Consider the following 18,540-nt stretch of genomic DNA (forward strand, 5'->3'; position numbering starts at 1 on the left):
CAGATATATCTGTAGTCTAGCTTTTAATACACAATTACGGAGGAAACTCTGGTTTATAAAACAAAACATCAAAATCAATGTTCTTATGCTAGCTTTAATTAAGTTTAACTTGGCCTAAAAGTGATCTGGTCGAGTTTCCGCCTCGTATCTACTGAAACATTATTACTATTATTACTACTACTATTATTTGCAAACTTGCGACTACTGATGTTCCACTCGATTCGTATAGGTGAATCGAATCCTTTGAAACTAAATTGTTTTTTGGCAATGTCCACGAATCGACTCGTGGAAACTTTATAAACACACATTTTCGCCTTAATTCGACAGTGCATATTTCAACAATTAACTTGAAGCTGAGTTCCAGGAGTGCCAGACTAAAATAAGAGACTCATCATCCCCGTGGTTTATTATTTACATTTCGGTTCTCATGGATGACTCATTCAAAGAACTGTTCATTCTGCTGCTGCACGATTTCAGATCACATCAGAATGGCTCCAGCTAGGTGAGATGAGTAAGAACCGACGTTCGCATCCTCGGTGGGAATTCCATCATCAAAACCGTTAACTCGGGAGCCGCCGAGTTAAAATGGTTGATATTCGACCGGAAAAGTATCTTGAAACTGAGTTATTCATTGTTGACATCATCCCTTCCATGTAAGTTATTTTTAATGGTTGGTAACGTGCGATATCACTGGCTGGCTAGCTAGCTAAACCGTTATTGAATAGTTTAGGAATTTCGGGGGTCTAGCCACCAGTTATCTTGCTATTTTGCTAATACATAAAGTAAGCAGGCACATGTAGCGGCTGTTAAAGTAAATGTCGATGGTTAGAAGATGGTTAGGTACAATATAGCTTTTTAACTAAGTACCCAACTCGTATCTGCTAGTAGCATGCCAAGCTAAGAGCTAGGTAGGTGATGTGGGCCTGGTTCCTTCGTTTTGCATTCCGAGGTACGCCAGAAATTGTTCGCCAACGTTGGTTAAAGGAGTTCAGAATCCTTCTAATTGACTCGGTATTAAGTCTGTATAAACATATGGGATACGTGAGGGCTTCACTGACACATTTTCTGGAATGGATGTACATTCTCCTCCCACCCGTGCAAAAGATGGAGGACCTGGTTTACAAAACGTGTGACTCCTGTTTAGTGCAGGATTTTCTCATCCGCTATGCTAATGATGAACCCCATCTTTTTTTTATCGTTTGTTTGTGTCAAACAAGTGATTCCTGCATGACAGGATATGCAACATATTCTTGGTGATGTTCAACATCACGTTTGGCATCGCCAGCAAGCCTACATCACAGCTTTGACACTAGCTAACGTTTGTTAGTTTCAGGCGAAGCTAACGTTTATTTTTCCTCAAAGCAGACGAGAGGGCCGGGGTTACTAGAGTTCATTAACTAGCTACATTCAGAGTGAATGCCAAAACACTAGTTATGCAGAGCTTGCAAATCAACCAGCAATTTCTCAGCGAGATTAATTTTATGCATAGTTACACCATCGTTACTGAGACGGAATCTTCTAGCCAGTTGCTAATGTTAGAGATCACTGTGTGAGTTATGTAACTTCAGGATTCTAAACAGTGATGTAGCGCAGCTAGCGTTAGATAGGGATTCTAGCCATGTCGGCCGGCGTGGAACCACAAGTTATATAATAATCTCTGAACACCAATAAAGGGGTATCAAAGGGACAAACGCACGTAAACAATACACCATTCTTATCAATCGTGTTGAATAACGGATGAGGTTTAAACGACCATCACATTTCATGGTTCATATCGTCTGTGTAATTCTTTAGTCAGTCAAGCCAACACTTTTGCTTTCTACTTTTTCTTCTACACCCCTTTGTCTTTTTGTCTTTTGCTTTTCCATCTCCCCCTCCCTTCCTCTTTCTCCATGTCCCCCACACCCGCTGTCTTCTCTCACACTTTCCCTCCCCCAACATAATTCTTTATTCCTCTCCCTCTCTTTTTTTTTGCCCCCTGAATATTAAATTCCATGCCTTGCCCTATCTGTCCCCCAGTTAGCCCAGCGTGTAGCAGGCCGGCTTGGCTGGGGTGTCATGGCGTTAAAGGAGCGTATGGAGGCGGTGCTGAACGTGGGTCTGCGTGTGCCCAGCATCATGCTCCTGGAGGTGCTGTACCGCTGGGACGTGTCCTCCTTCTTCCAGAAGATCCAGAGGTCCAGCCTCAACAACAACCCCTTGTTCCAGTACAAGTACCTGGCCCTCTACCTGCACTATGTCGGTCAGTAGCTTTGAAAATGTAGAGACGTGCTCACCCACTTTATATACTCAACCTGACATACTTTCACACAGTAAAAGTAGTGTAAAGCAGTAATAATACTGCAGCTGTAGTGTAAAGCAGTAATAATACTGCAGCTGTAGTGTAAAGCAGTTATAATACTGCAGCTGTAGTGTAAAGCAGTGTTAATACTACAGCTGTAGTGTAAAGCAGTGTTAATACTACAGCTGTAGTGTAAAGCAGTACAGTGTTTCCCATACATGCATCATTGGCGGCGCTGATCCGAGATTTTAATGAAATATCGCAGTCACAATATTTTAAATCTGCAGATCTGTCCGCTCCTCGGAACTCACACGAACGGTCTTCTGCTGCTCTCTCTCCGATTGAACAGCAACTGAACAGTAACAAGACGTCAATCACTCACAATGTCATGACAACCAAATAAAAAACAGTGAAAGTACAGCAGCGAAGCACTTTCTCATCTCCGCTCAGCCTGTCAGTGACAAACAGGGCAGAGGATACATCCTCCAGATCGTAGCGCAACAAAAAAATTTACATTAAACTAGAGCTCCCGTCAAGCTAGCAATAATTTAGTTTAAATTAATATTCGTAATGTTTGTTATGTTGATGGCCAACTAATTACTACTTATTATTATTTAATTATTGTGACATAGTGTTTCAGCTAGTCTATTAACTTTAGCTAGAGCTAGAACTACACTTTAATTAAGCTAGCTAGACTAGCAAACTCAGTGACTATACCAGTAACACAACTTCAGTAAAGAAAATACATTCTGATGTTTACTTAAGCTAGGTATGTGTTAAAATATTCTTGCTTGTATTTTCAGACGAGTTTGTTAGCTACAATCTTTCCTCCCAGAAGAGAAAGATGCGTGATTGCTTCAATGAGGACGATGGCACTAGTAGTACATTACGATTCAGATGGCGAGGAGTCTATTTATGCCCTCCCCCCCCCCCCACCGCTGCTGAAAGAAATCCTAGAGGAAACACTGCAGTATTAATACTCCAGCTGTAGTGTTGCAGTCCTGTTGGCTGAAGTGTGCTGGTACTGGACAGAGGGCACACTGGCTTTGTTATGTCTTCTCTCATAGGGAGCCAGGAATGTGTGGAATCCACTCCCCACACCCTGCTCTCTTATTCTGGACTGGCTCACTGGCTGGCTCATTGACTGGCTAGCTGGCTGATTTGACTGGCTGTCTTAACAGTAGCGTGCTGTTATTTATCTTATCTTCCCCCTGATAAAAAAAGTATCTTGTCTCCAGCAGGGCAGGACAGGCAGTGTAAATGAATTCTAAGCTTCTGGTCTACCGCAGCATGTCTGTGTACCTGCAGACAGGACAGTCTCTGACCAGGCTTGCAGCAGGTCTAGTTAGTGTTCTACAGCAGGTCTAGTTAGTGTTCTACTACAGTACTGTTGTCACAGTACCAACATTTCAGTAGTCGATACTAATACCAGTGAAATGTCACAGTACTCTCACTGTTACTGTTGCTGAACAACTCTCATTTGTTGACTGTAACAATCACCTACAATATCTAAGGCTGACTGTAGCCTACCTATGACAACAACAACATGAATACGATCACAATGCATGTAGGCCTAAATGCAAACAATGTGTGTGGACTGAGTGTAGGCAAACTCAGCATATGACGTAGAACTCAAAAATATGAATCTTGACGTGAACATAATTTATAACAAGTAGAAAGAGTTGATTCAACTTTTCATGGGGCTCTTTAAAAGTTGGTCACGCTACAAGGACAAAACGTAATATACTTCCCAAACTCCAAAACCCATTTTGGCAAACCTGTGGACCTGAATCCCTCTCCTGAATCCCTCTCCTTTCCTATTTCCCAGTATTGGGTATTGCATTTGCAGTCTGCTGCAAACTATAAAGGACATGACAGTGATGTTTACCATGTGATTTCCGCCATTTATGAAACATTGTTTTTAGTCGATGACGGAATAATTGAACAATGACCGAAAAATCTTAAGGCCATTTTGACAGATTAATGGGAGGGCGATCATCCCTAACTTTAAGTACTTCTTCACACCTCTGTCCAGTTCGTGTTGAGTGTGCATATTCATTAGCTATTGTCTCTGATCTGGTATTCATAACCTCATTGTCGAGTTAGCTTTTGCCTAGCCATCGCACTGGTGGGCGATATCAGATAGCATCCCGCAAAATGTCACCGAAACTCTGTTTAGCAGCCAGTTTAAGCCCATGCAGGCCAGAAGGAAGGTTGAGTTCAGGCGAGGCAACAGCAGGTCAATAGAGTTCACGTCAGGTCATTTCTTCTATATGGTTTGGTCACATTTCAATGGTAATTGTCTAATTTAGTCAATTGCATTATTCATGTTTGTCTATTTAGGCACAATGGCCGCTGTGTTTTTTATGTGGCCTTCACTGTCACTGCGGGGGGAAATCAGTCAACTGATTGTAGTGGCGTTCACGTGAGAAGTGACTGCATGGTTGGTGCATGCTCTTATAAACGTACGTGCTGGTTGAGGGGGTACTTCATGCGTCCGGATTGCGTCCCGGGTGAGGGGGGGGAGTCACCTCCCGGAAATGAGTCGCGTTAACTTTGACTAATAATGACAAAACTTTGATGACCCTGTCCGTCGAAATGGTGGACAACGAGGAACTGTAACCTCTGATGCACACTGTGTGTGTGTCTTTTGTCGTCTGTATGAATATTACTCTGACCTTTGTGCGTGTCTGGGCTTAGTGGACTTGGCTGAAGATGGTCATGAAACAATGAGTTGACTATGTGCTGATGGTCACTCTGACCAGAGCAATACAGCACAGTTGACTGAACCTTTGAAGGGGGAGACAGACAGAGAGGGTAGGGGAGGGGGAGAGAAATGAAAGCTGGATTATATTTTCTCTTTGTTTATCTCTAGATTTGTGAGTCTCAGAATTCAACCCATCTTTAGCTCATCTGCTTTTGAGTCTTTCTCACTCTGTCACACAATCTGCCCTCTTTCTATGGCAAATGTGAGTTCTAGAGCAGTGTTTCCCAAACTTTTTTTTCTGGTTACCCATATTTTAAAAGTCACAAGCCTTCGCGACCCAAGCCAATAGACATTATTCGTAAATTACAAGGTGGATTTGACCATTTGGCATTACATCCTGGCTAGGACCAGCACAATTGACAAAGCCATAATACATTTAAAAAAAAGTCTGTACAGCCTTGCCGTTGCCGTTTTTTTTCTTTGCACGAGGCTCCGAGACCTGCGCAACAACAGTTTATGTTCTAGAGTGTCGTAATACTGTGTTTTAGTAGAGAGTTTGAGTGTGTCCTATCGGTGTTCTAGAGTGTTGTTTCACATGAACCCTGGTGTGGATCTGTGAGTGGACACAGCTAATCTGGGGAGATTGGCCGGGGTGTGGCAGCCGGCAGTTGAACTGTTTTGCTGACAAGCAAATGAAATGACTGGACCAAGACACATTTGGAGAGAAAGGGAGAGACAGAGAGAGGGGGGGGGGCGGGCTTTTTTTGTTCATGAGAGGAAATTGAGACGGAGCGGATTTCTGTGACAGAGAGAGAAATAGAGGGAGTGTGCGTCTGTGCTTCTGCGTTGTGTGACTAGCCAGTGACCGAGAGCCCAGACGAGTCCAGAGGCACATAAGCCTATTGACAGGGCTGGCTGGCAGAATATAGCACTTTAGATGACATAAGCAGCTACACACACGCACAGTAGGGGAGGATAAAGCTGCCCCCCTTGCAAATCTCTAATCTCTGCTTCTCACCACCCTGGCACTGTCAGTGACATTCTCTCACACACACACACCATTTGCACTGCAGACAAACAGGGGTGGTCATTGTTGAATGGGTGGGTGGATGAAGGGATGATGAGGTGGGGTGTCTGGTCTATGGTGAAAGGTCAGTGACTGTCTGCTAGTGTCTCTACACCGCTGGGGCTGTACTACGAATCAAGATGTGGCGTTAGCGAGGTAACTTCAGGTTCAACCCAGGATTTTCTGTATCACAACGTTGGATCCCTTGTTATCGGGGTAAATCGCCATGGTAACATATGCTGAACACCTAACCTGGCCGGGAGCAGGTTAAGTTGGAGATCAGAGATCAACCTGTAGAAAAGCCCCGCCCACTAACTCATTCTTGAGGATAATGGCGTGTCACCGTTCATAGAAGATCCTGTGGAGCTTGGTGAGCGGATAGTGAGAGGTGCGCTCAGAAGAACCAGAACATTTCGAGATCGACAAATCCCTTTGGCATTCCTTGATGATTATCTTTATGAAAGATATAGATTCTCAGCTGAAGGAATAACATATCTTTGCCAGCTTCTTGAGCCGTATGTTGCCAATGCGACACATCAAAGCTGTGCGCTTACAGTTCCACAGATCGTATGCTTAGCGTATTGTTATTTCGCTATGGGTACTTTTATGTAGTGTCATGTTGATAGGTTATTCCTATTCACTGGGGTGTCTCCCCTTAACCCCTTCTGTTGTCCTTGGGTTGCTTTGACCCATTTTCTAATTATTTCCATATCAGAAATTTGTGTTTCCTTCAACCAAAACATTTCAAACCAAAAAGAACAATGTGTATGGCATTGTACCTTTGCCAGGCACACTTGGAGAAAGTTGAAGGTGTCCATTTGACTACTGTGTTTCAAGGTTCATTGCTATACCTTGTGTCTTTGTCTTGGCCTTGAAGTGGAGGCCCTAGGCTCAGGGGGAGGAAGAAGTTCCTCTTCCTGCTGAGTTTAACACCATAACAATTTAATCAATTGAGTCATATTTGAAATGAGCACTTCAAGGACTTGTGACTCATGTTCAGACCACCACCATTAGCAAGTCATTACAGACACTTCAATCACAGCCACACGTTCACACACTCTCACCATCTGTGTTGCAAGTGGTAAATAAAACTCAAAAGATGCAGCCCCAAGATGAGCAGACAGACAGAGTTTCCTGATCATCTAGGACCTCCACTTTAGAAAGTAAATGGCCTATTTGATCAATATTCAGCAACCACATATGGCAGACATACTGGCGTATGACTATTAGTTTCACTGTTACCTCTGTATGGCACAGTGGGACGACAGTGGGTGGTGGCAGTAACGCCACTGTTTTTCCTGTCACTACAGAGAACAGTAATACATTTCAGTCCTACAATATTCATAAATATATGTTGAATGAACATGGTCACATAGATTACTTGAAACATGCATATGCCTGGGCTTCCGAGCTGCTGCCACCAGGGTCTGAAGAAATGCCCCCTTCCACTCCTTCCATCATGGGGCAACCCTGATAGCTGGAGAGGGCCAGCTCCTCAGCAGGAGTGAAGGCCTGTGGAGGAAGGCTCCCTCCAGTTTTCTTTGCCTAATTTTTCTTCCAGTTGGCTGCAAGCAATTTCATTGTTCTATAGGCTCTTTGGATACCCATATCCTACAAAAGGGAAGAACTCAGGCAATTCAGCCTTGTACATGTTGGCCTTAAAATATGTGCAAGTGTATTGCCTAATGCTACTTATCGTTTTGAATAATGTTTTTATATTTGTATTTTTATTTGCCCCCAAGATCGTTTGCCACTGCCAGGGTTGCAACTAAATTAATATAGCAACCAAAGTTTAACATTATGGAATGCACAAGAGTAATTATGGTCACATCTTGTGCCTGGGGCAGTGAAATCAATGTCATGTAGTTTACGCATTTACAACGTCTGCTATTTTCTGCCAGCAGTGACTTTGTTGATTTTTGCCTGTATTGTATGTCTGTATACCTGATATGCTTGTATTACAATATTTCACACAGAAGGAGCAGACAAAGTTTGTAAGATTATTGTCTGCCCCTCCTGCGTGAAATATGCGACTCTTGTTTTGTACATGTTTGCGATTGGACACACTGTGCAAACACCGCCCCTTTATGTGAACGCACACGTCGTCGTGATACCGCTTATCGTGACTGCGATTGTTAGGCTTCGTGTAGCCGTGCAACTGAAAGTAATCCAGAGCATGTTGATCTTGATTCGTTGTAAAGGCCCCTGGTCTCTCCAGGTTCTATCCCGAGTCTGGTGCGACAGATTGCACCTGGTCTAGCCCGCACTGTGTGGTTTCCCTGTCCGACGGGTGTCTCTGCTGGTGTCTCTCCAGGTTATATCCTGAGCCTGGTCCTCCTCACCCTGCCCAGGCAGCACCTGGTCCGCCTCTACCTGTACGTCCTCACTGCCCTGCTGCTGTTTGCGGGACACCAGGTCTCCAGGTCAGACACGCATCACACACGCACACACACCAACACCTAACACACACGCACTCACCTAACACATGCACATACCTCACACACACACATACCTAACACACACGCATCACCTAACACACACGTAACACACGCATCACTTAAACACACTTCACTCCACACACACACACACGTCACCTCACACACACTCTCAAGGCACCTAACACACACTCATGTCAGCTAACACACGCACACATCCCCTACCACACACACACACACGCACATCACATTAAAACATACACACCCATCACACACAGTGACAGGTAGTGTGTTGTGTTCTAGGGACTATGTCCGTAGTGAGCTGGACTCGGGCTATGGGGGCCCTCTCTACCTAGAGCCCCTGTCCATGAACCGCTTCACCACCGCCTTGATCGGTAAGAACACACACACCTGGACACACACACACTCGCCCTTGACACACACACATGCGCTTGGAGACACACGCGCCTGGACCCAAACACATGCCTGGACACACACACACAGTAACAAACCCACCTGGACACACACACAGTAACACACCCACCTGGACACACACACAGGAACACACAAGCCTGGACCGACACACACACACACACACACACAACAACAAACACACCTGGGCACACACCCACGCACACACAACAACTCATGTGCCTGGACCCACACACAGGAGGTGTAATACGTGTCACTGGTTCATATGCAAAGTGCACAGTAGCGCCTGCACACGCCTGCGCAATTATATCAAACCTCTTAACACGCTAGAACTTGACATTGACTTCCAATGGATACAGGCGTTCACACACACGTCACGTAGGCGTCACGCTGGGGATGTGCACACGTATGTTATTGACGTGTGCACAACGTGTACGTGTCGTGTTCACGACACCTGACATACTCCAGACCTACGCCTACATGAACACTACGCCTAACTGTTTGATATGTAGGCGTACACACGGGCAGGTGTTGTGTGCGCTTTGCATACTGACAAACTGCTGCACACACCTGCCCGCCTAGACGCGCGAGTTCTTTCGGTTTGGGTTGGAATAGGTTTCCTCAAGGGATCGCCGTTTCCAAAGTCGTTCTGTGCCACGACGATGAACATCCTCACCAGAAGCGCAGATCAATTTTCCCTACTCGTTGTGGGTTATTCATGTTTGTGTCGTTAGTCATGTTTGTGTCGTTAATCGGTGATTATGGCATACTACAATTTTCGCATGGTGGATGCGAGTCCAAGTATGGATTGTTTAAGCCGTTGAGCGACTGAAAACGAATGGCCCAAAACCAATTTCTAAAAAGCGATCTAACTCATGCCAAACGATCAGCAGGTGTTGCTGCGCTGTGTTAGCATGTTGAAGCACTTGCACCTGCCTGTGCGCACGCCTAGATATCATCCACCTGTAAGACTTAGTGTTTATGTGGCGTAAGTGACTTTCGTCTGTAACACATTACATTTAGCTAAATGATTGAAGGGCTAAACATCAAATATTGAAAGGCAATACTAATCGCCGACTAATAACACGAACATGAATGTCATATTGACCCAAGGCACGTACATTTTTGGACAATGTCTCTGTGCTTCCAGTAATGAGGATGTTCGTCGTAGCACAGAGCGAATTTGGAAACAAATCTGATCAACACACACACACACACAGCAACACACACACCTAGACACACACACACACTCACAGCAACACACACCTAGACACACACACACGCCTGAACACACTCAAGCATCACACACGGCTGAACACGCATATATCAACGCACACACACTTCGACACACACAGGCTTGGACAAGCTCACACACACCTGAACACTCTCACATGGACACAGCTGCTTGAACACACACGCCTGAACAGTCTCACCTGAAGACCAGTCTCACACTTCAACACACACAGGTACACAGATAAAACTCCAGAACAACATCAAACTCAAAAAATGCTGAACACACACACCGGCTTGTCACCACCAGCCCGGCAGTCTGGTCTGGGTGCCTGCACGGTGCCATATGCCCCGGGCTGGGCGGCCCTCTAGCTAACCCTCTCCCCTCCTTAGGTCAGCTGGTGGTGTGCACCCTCTGCTCCTGCGTCATGCAGACCAAGCGCATCTGGCTGTTCTCGGCCCACCTGCTCCCCCTGGTGGCCAGGCTGTGCCTCGTCCCTCTAGAGACCATCGTCTTCATCAACCGCTTCTCCATGATCTTCACGGGCCTGGAGGTCTTCTACTTCCTGGCCTCCAACCTGCTGGTGCCCTACAACCTGGCCAAGACAGCCTACCGCCAGCTAGTACAGGTACTGAGGATTACTGAAGTCATACCTGCAACATACCACAGGGCAGTACAGGTGGTGAAAATGAGCAAACTGTAACATTGAACAATTGAATAATTGTGAATGTGAATAATTACAAAATATAATCCAGACTAAAAGTAACACAGTTGCTACCAAGGGCAGGAAGGAAAGCTGGCAAAATAATTGCAGACTATGTGAATGCATACATTTATAGGCTAATCAATATTGCATCATTAATGGACAAGCAGATATGACTGTAATTACGATTGTGTATTCTATCAAATTGTGTTGCATAGACGTATTCTCCTCAGCTGCAACCCCAGCAGCTGCAACCCAGCTGTGTTAAACCCCAGCTGTGTTAAACCCCTAGCTGTGTTAAACCCCAGCTGTGTTAAACCCCAGCTGTGTTAAACCCCTAGCTGTGTTAAACCCCAGCTGTCTTAAACCCCAGCTGTGTTAAACCCCAGCTGTGTTAAACTCCAGCTGTGTTAAACCCCAGCTGTGTTAAACGGTATTGGGACTCGGGCTGAATCCCAATACTCTGTCTTACCCTTACCCCTATCCCCAAGTTGTGCGCGCTCCCGTGAGAGTAAGGGGTGTCCCTTTTTGATCGAGGGGTGGGGCTAAGACGAAGGGGTATACACCCCTTAAAACCAAGTGAGCTCGGAAGCTTACTTGAAACCTAGGGGTATGTGAATACTGTGCTACCTGCAACAATGGCAGACAAATCCTCTAGAGAGTCCCATAAATGTTAAATTTTCGGCTTCAATAATTTATGAAAAAATTATGACAGTCTTGTTTTGTGCTCTACAAAGCCCTGTACATGTATTTGCAACCATGTTCTTAATTGAAACGTTTTTATTTTTTTATCGCTAGTTTGTTACGCTAACTTTACATTGCTGATTTGCACAGCAGTCCTGCATTTCTCTTATTAGCCTTGAAAGGACTCCATGCATGTCTGCAGTTTTTATTCAACTCCATTAACAGCGAATTTCAAACAAATTTCGTTTGATATCAGTGCATAACACTACTTGCTTTGGAGACATCGATATACGTAACCGTAACCAAGTGGTGTCTCATTTCATAGGGCTATGTAGCCCTTACCTCTCAGTTTCAAGACACAAGGGCTAGGGGCAAGGGGTAGGGGTAAGACAGAGAATTGGGATTCGGCCTGAATATAGAACAATAGGAAAAACATATTTCATACCCGTAAGTAAGGAGGCTTACTGATCAAGGCTTTAATGCTTTTATTAGTAGGGATGTCACGAGAACCGATACTTACGGTACTTTCCGATGCTAAAATAACAAAACACCGACGATGCCCATTTTTTTGAAGCACCGTAAGTACCGTGAGCGCCGATGCCAGATGTTAGCATCGGTGCTGCGCCTTCAGGAGTGTTCAGTCGACGTTTACATTAAGAAAAACAAGATAACAACTGCTGTTTTAGCGATCGCCCTGCTTCGACTTATTGACAAGAAAGGCAAAAAAAGTAGTTTGCGTTTGAGGCAGATGACCGTGGCGTTATAATTAATCCGCAGAAGCCATTATGCAAAAAATGCTACCGCAGTCTTCAGACCAAGGGGGAATACTTCCAATTTAGCTAAGCACCTGAAAGATCGTCATCTGGATTTGTTTAAAGAATTCAAGGCAAGTTCTGATACAGTTCCACAAGAGGCGCAGCACCGATGCTAACATCTGGCATCATACAAAATAAATCAATGTTCGTTGAAGTCGCGGCGAAATTCTGAATACATCCAAAGAATGCTCTTTTTCTGTTTGTTTAATCTGTCATACTAAAATACACGTTACATGATGTTTGAGATGGTGGGCACGTGTGTTACAATGGCTTATGTACATAGTTTAGGTTAGCTGTAGTTTTAACGTTAGCCCATAGCTTAGAAGGTAAACTCATGTCATGTTCATCTTGTTAGCTGAATGGCTTAATTGCACGTTATTATGTTGTGCTATGCTCTATTGCACATGTTTTGTATGTCTTTGTATGACATTTTGCTATTTTTCAAATATTTAAAGAAGTTCATGGTTCAAGTAGCCTACATGGAATCTTAGACAATCCTATTTTTTGGTATCGAAATTGGCATCGAGAATCCTGTTATTTTAATGGTATTGGCACCGACTACTGAATTTTTGGTATCGTGACACCCCTATTTATCAGTCTGTTTTGGATATCAATATACAAAGGCCTATAGAACAAAGAAATTGCTTCAAAATAGCTTGAAGCCCACACCAGGAGAATGAAAATCCACTGAGAATCTATAGCCACGTTTCCCCCAGAACTCATTGCGTTTCCACCTCAGAAACCACGGCCTACATTGAATTCTGGGGAGCACAAAGCAGGACATTTTTTCTCCGGGGTGGTACTGTCCAAAACACAGGGAATTTGGGGTGGGGCTTGCTGAGCTGAACATTTCTGATTCGCGAGTTCTTGCAACAGCATAAGATTCCATTAAGGTGTACTGAGGGTGTTGTCTCTCCAGGTGTAATGAGTGTTTGGTCTCTCCAGGTGTAAGGAGTGTTTGGTCTCTCCAGGTGTAAGGAGTGTGTGGTCTCTCCAGGTGTAAGGAGTGTTTGGTCTCTCCAGGTGTACTGATTGTGTGGTCTCTCCTCTTGTGTCTCCAGGTGGTGGAGGTGTATGGTCTCCTGGCCCTGGGCATGTCTCTGTGGAACCAGCTGGTGCTGCCGCTGCTGTTCATGTGCTTCTGGCTGGTCCTGTTCACTCTGCAGATCTACAGCTACTTCAGTACCAGGGACCAGCCCACCTCCAGAGAGAGGCTGCTCTTCCTCTTCCTCACCAGGTACGTCTGTGTGTGTGTGTGTGCGTGTGTATGAGGTGAGGTGAGTGCATGAGAAGGTTTAAGGTGAGGTAGAACAGCCAGATAGAATGCTCCTTCTAATTGTGTGTTTGTGCGTGCGTGCGTGCGTGTGTGTGTGTGTGAGCAGTATTGCAGAGTGCTGCAGTACTCCCTACTCCCTGCTGGGCCTGGTGTTCACCGTGTCCTTCATCGCCCTGGGCGTCCTCACCCTCTGCAAGTTCTACCTGCAGGGCTACCGAGCCTTCATCAATGACAACACCATGCACAGGTACCAGTGTGTGGGGGTGTGTCTTGGCGTGGCTGTTGCCTACATGACGTGTGTGTGGCTGTGTGTTGTGGCTGGAACAAAGAGAAATGGCTCATACTGTCCTTCCCTCCTCCTTTCCCTCCAGGGGGGTGACTGAGGGCATCACCCTGCTCATCCTGGCCGTGCAGACGGGGCTGATAGAGCTCCAGGTCATCCACAGAGCTTTCCTCCTCAGCATCATCCTCTTCATCGTGGTGGCCTCCATCCTGCAGTCCATGCTGGAGATCGCTGACCCCATCGTCCTGGCTCTGGGGGCCTCCAGGGACAAGTACGACGCACACACACACACACACACACACACACATTATTTCTCTCTCACTCTCTTACAATCGCTCATCTTCCTCTCTCTGCTTGTGTGTGTGTGTGCCCAGGAGCCTGTGGAAGCACTTCCGTGCAGTGAGCCTGTGTCTGTTCCTGCTCATCTTCCCTGCCTACATGGCCTACATGATCTGCCAGTTCTTCCACATGGACTTCTGGCTGCTCATCATCATCTCCTCCAGCATCCTCACTTCGCTGCAGGTACACGCGCACACACACACACACTTACTCACACACACTCATTCAAGACCTCTCATACACCAGGGCTCTACAATGTGAGGATTTTACAAGCACAGTCTGCAATAAAAAATAAAAAAAACTACCGTAATCTATTCACCCCCCCCCCCCCCCCATATTTTCTTTTAGGAGCCCATGTACTCCTTCAGAAAAAAGTTTGCGTCGAGCCTTGCACAAACACACACTTGCTTACTCACTCTCACTTACTCACAGTCACTCAATCACATACACACACACCTACACTCTATGACCAAACACAGTAATGTCATGCCATCGTTATATTATAGTAATACTATAGTCATGCTGTAGGACTTCAGAAGTAACGGTGCAGTACTGCCTCCCCCCAGGTCCTGGGCACTCTGCTTATCTACATCCTCTTCATGGTGGAGGAGTTCCGCAAGGAGCCCGTGGAGAACATGGACGACGTCATCTACTACGTGAACGGGACGTACCGGCTGCTGGAGTTCCTGGTGGCGCTGTGCGTGGTGGCGTACGGCGTGTCGGAGACGGTGTTCGGGGAGTGGACGGTGATGGGCTCCACCATCATCTTCATCCACTCCTACTACAACGTGTGGCTGCGCGCCCAGCTGGGCTGGCAGAGCTTCCTGCTGCGGCGGGACGCCGTCAACAAGATCAAGTCCCTGCCCACCGCCTCGCACGCGCAGCTGCTCAACTACAACGACATCTGCGCCATCTGCTACCAGGTAGGGCAGCGCCGGGGGGGGACGGGGCAGGAGGTAGTTAAGGGGGGAAGAGGGTGTAATTGTAGGGTGGCATGAAGGCGTGGAGGGATGGTGTAACCCGAAGCCACCATAATTTTTTTACATTGTGGTTTAAATAATGCCAATAATAATAATATAAATATAATTGAATGAAATCTACTATAATGTTAAAAAAAATACATATTTTAGCATGGGGAGTTTGGGGTGGCAAGTTTTTTTTGCCTCCCGTTGGATCTGCCAATGCTGCCTCTTTGGGGGGTGGCTGAGTCTTTTAGGTGGGGTGTCTAACTGTGTGTGTGTGTCCCAGGATATGAAGTGTGCGGTCATCACACCCTGCAGCCATTTCTTCCACGCCGCCTGTTTGAAGAAGTGGCTCTACGTCCAGGAGACCTGCCCCCTCTGCCACAGCCAGCTCAAGAGCCAATCACAACCTGTTCCCCCTGCCCCTGCCCCCGCCCCCGCCAATCACAACCCAGCAGAGGTGGGGGAGGTGGTGCCGTCGGCAGGCGGGGCTGAGAAGCCTCCGGTAGAGGGAGGGGGAGGAGAAGGAGGCAGCATGGACAACTCTGCTACTGCCCCTGGACCAGCCCCTGATACCCTGGCTGAGCCCGCCCAGGTGCCCCTGCCCCCCCCCCAGCCCTGAGCAGGAGGGGGAGGAACTTCTCAGTGGGAAGGAGGATCCCTCTGGTAGTGACTCCTCCCACCCTGAGCCTACAGCCACGCATCCGGAACCCTCACTGGATAACGCCACGTCAGACGGCCAAATCAGTGGTCCGTCGCTGGGACAGGGCGTGGCAGATGTCAACCACACTCCCGGAGCAACCCCTCCCCCTGACATTCCAGCTGAGCCAGAGTCTCCGCCCCACTGAACCCATACCCTTCCCCCTCCCAGAAACACTCCATGCCCCCCCCCCCCCCCCCCCTCCCCCCTCTTGGATATATACCTTTCATGGTTCAGAGAAATACATTTAATCATAACTTGGTTAACATTTCATCATGGTTAAGTTGACAGTTTATGGTTAGGTTTGATTTGGGTGTCATGGACCTGTCTGGCTATAACCAGACCTTCAGATGCCATAGTGGACCTTCAGAACCTGTTTGTGGACAACTAATAAGGTCATGTACTCCTCAGCGTAATCTTCCCAAAATAATTGTAAGTAATCAAATGAGAAATTCCCATGTTCTAAAATGCTAAGCTCTGAACAGTTTGGTTATGTCGACGTGCTGAGACACACATACACACAAACACATTGGATGGGGGTTGTCCTTTTCCTCTGCACCCGACAGAACGCGCGTCCCGAGGAATGAGTTTGTTTCCATGGACACAAAGTCGTTGTAATAAGCAAATGAGTCATGGTACTCTGGACACACAACAGTGTGTTGCAAAGTGAGGGTTCTAAAACACCGTCAGTGTTCTAGATCCCCAGGGATGTCTGTCTGGTGAGGGTTCGAGAACCATGACAGTGGAACATGTCACAGTAGCCAGCTCACCTCTGTGCCACTCTAACCCCACCCCTGACTTCTGCCCCTACTCCTCTTTTCCTCCCCCGGACGCTTCTGGAAAAGAAGAGGAGGGGCGGGTCCCCAGGTTGGCGCCTGCTTTTCATTGGCTGCGTGGACGCCCCCCCCCCCCCCCAAATTCAATGTAGAGCTTTACGCACGCTTAGGACTTGCACGAAGTCGCCGCCGTCTGGCAGCCATACCAACCCTGTTTTCATCACACGTCTGTCTTTCTGTGGATGTGTCCGACCTGTCCTGCCACCCGCATTTGCACTAACACCATCTATAGCGATGCTCCAAAGTCTGTGTCAGGTACCAAATACTTTTGGTGCGTAAGAGACACCGACCCCCCTCTATATAAATGTGTGTATATATACCCGACGTTCATACGTGGGAGGGGGGGAAAACAACGTTTTGATAATCAAATCTTACCATGCAGTGTTGCAGCTGCTTCTTCTCCCCTGGTATGAAGCGTTGCCGGGCTCGTGTGAACTCTCCAGTGCCCTCGAGAGGTAGGAGGGGGAAGGGCCCGGACGCGGACGCAGGTGGGAGCGAATCACTGGCCTTTCATTTCAACAGTATTATTTGAACTTTGGCTGTGGTTTTGAGAATGAATACATGTTTACCATGTAGGATCGAAACCTACCAAATGCTTCTTGTTTAAAATTTTATTCGTAGCAATTTGTCTGGATTTGCACAGTTTGAAGGTTTCTTAAGACGAGGCTGCAATGGGAGTTTGAATAATAAAACTGTTTCAATTGCTTTTAAACGTTATCTGAATTTGGAGGACTTGATTGGACAAGCCTTGCAATTTCATTCTGTTTTAATAGTTTTGTTGTAGTCTGTTTTATTTCCTCTTTTTGTATTATGGGAGAAGGTTGCTAGTCTGTGAAGGCAGACCACCAGCATCCATCACTGTCTGATAGAAGGTTTGACTGGTGTCGCCTTGGTAACAAGCTGAATGTCTGTAATAAAAAGAACCATCCAATTTGAACTGTTTTGAGTCTCTCTATTTAGCTTTTTCACAAGTGTCATTTTATCTCAGAACAAACACAGTCCTGACTAAATAAAATGCCAAATAAACAACCTGAGGGGATGGTAGGCCTAACACAGACGCACAATGACTAACTACTTTTGCACGTACACAAACAGGATTTAGGAAGGCTTGCATATTTGACAGGTAGCAGACAGACCAGCGTGTCGTTTCTAGGGACGAACACACGGTGGATACCTTTCCTCACATTTGGTCACCCAGCCGTTCCATCTACACATGTGAAACATTGTCCACGAGGGGGAGCCGCTCACCATACTGACAGCACAGCACGCGCTGCAGACAAATACCGCGCTCCAACTCAACTCTTACAGTAGTACTTACTTAGCTGATGTTAAGTCTTTTTCGTCTGCGAATACTTTGACACATGGGCAAAAACACTTAAGTTCCGCATGAATGAGAATGTAGTAGGCCTACCAAATGTTTGGCAGCATCTTCGTAAATATACCCTACCTCTTGTCCGGAAAGCAATAATCCAAAGAGCCGCGTGCGCAATTATTCACGCAAACATGTGGGTCAATATTTAAATGATTATTCTTAACACAAACCTCTTGGATATTTGATTCGATATGTTGACTGCGGGTTATCAAGATGATGAATAACGATGAAAAGATACATTTGCGCAATCCGATAATACGTATGATTTAGGCATAGACGCACAGGCCGACAGTAGCCTACCACTCCTCAAAACCAAGCTCTGCTCAAGAAAGCTCTTACAGCCTACGGAGACAAGTCTCCTGGGGTCACCGACCGTTTTGTTTGCTCGGTAGGACTTATGAACAGAAATACTAGCAAC

General features: G+C 46.3%; 1 protein-coding gene across 2 annotated transcripts; it reads left to right on the forward strand.

Annotated features, from left to right (window-relative positions):
* Positions 1–442: 442 nt before the first annotated feature.
* On the forward strand, positions 443–17,684 carry LOC124482701 (RING finger protein 145-like). Of its 2 annotated transcripts, none has more exons than XM_047043167.1 (11): positions 443–653; positions 2,020–2,242; positions 8,369–8,477; positions 8,793–8,884; positions 10,545–10,780; positions 13,416–13,591; positions 13,737–13,877; positions 14,002–14,184; positions 14,288–14,435; positions 14,819–15,175; positions 15,501–17,684. In XM_047043167.1, exons 2-11 carry the CDS (start codon positions 2,059–2,061, stop codon positions 15,834–15,836), a joined length of 1,962 nt encoding a protein of 653 aa, XP_046899123.1. In that variant the 5' UTR covers positions 443–653; positions 2,020–2,058; the 3' UTR covers positions 15,837–17,684. The 2 variants fall into 2 exon arrangements, with proteins under 2 accessions (XP_046899123.1, XP_046899124.1); XM_047043168.1 differs by lacking the exon at positions 443–653 and adding an exon at positions 733–949.
* Positions 17,685–18,540: the final 856 nt, after the last annotated feature.

Source organism: Hypomesus transpacificus, chromosome 20 (genome assembly GCF_021917145.1).
Source record: "Hypomesus transpacificus isolate Combined female chromosome 20, fHypTra1, whole genome shotgun sequence".
Taxonomy (NCBI): Eukaryota; Metazoa; Chordata; class Actinopteri; order Osmeriformes; family Osmeridae; genus Hypomesus; species Hypomesus transpacificus.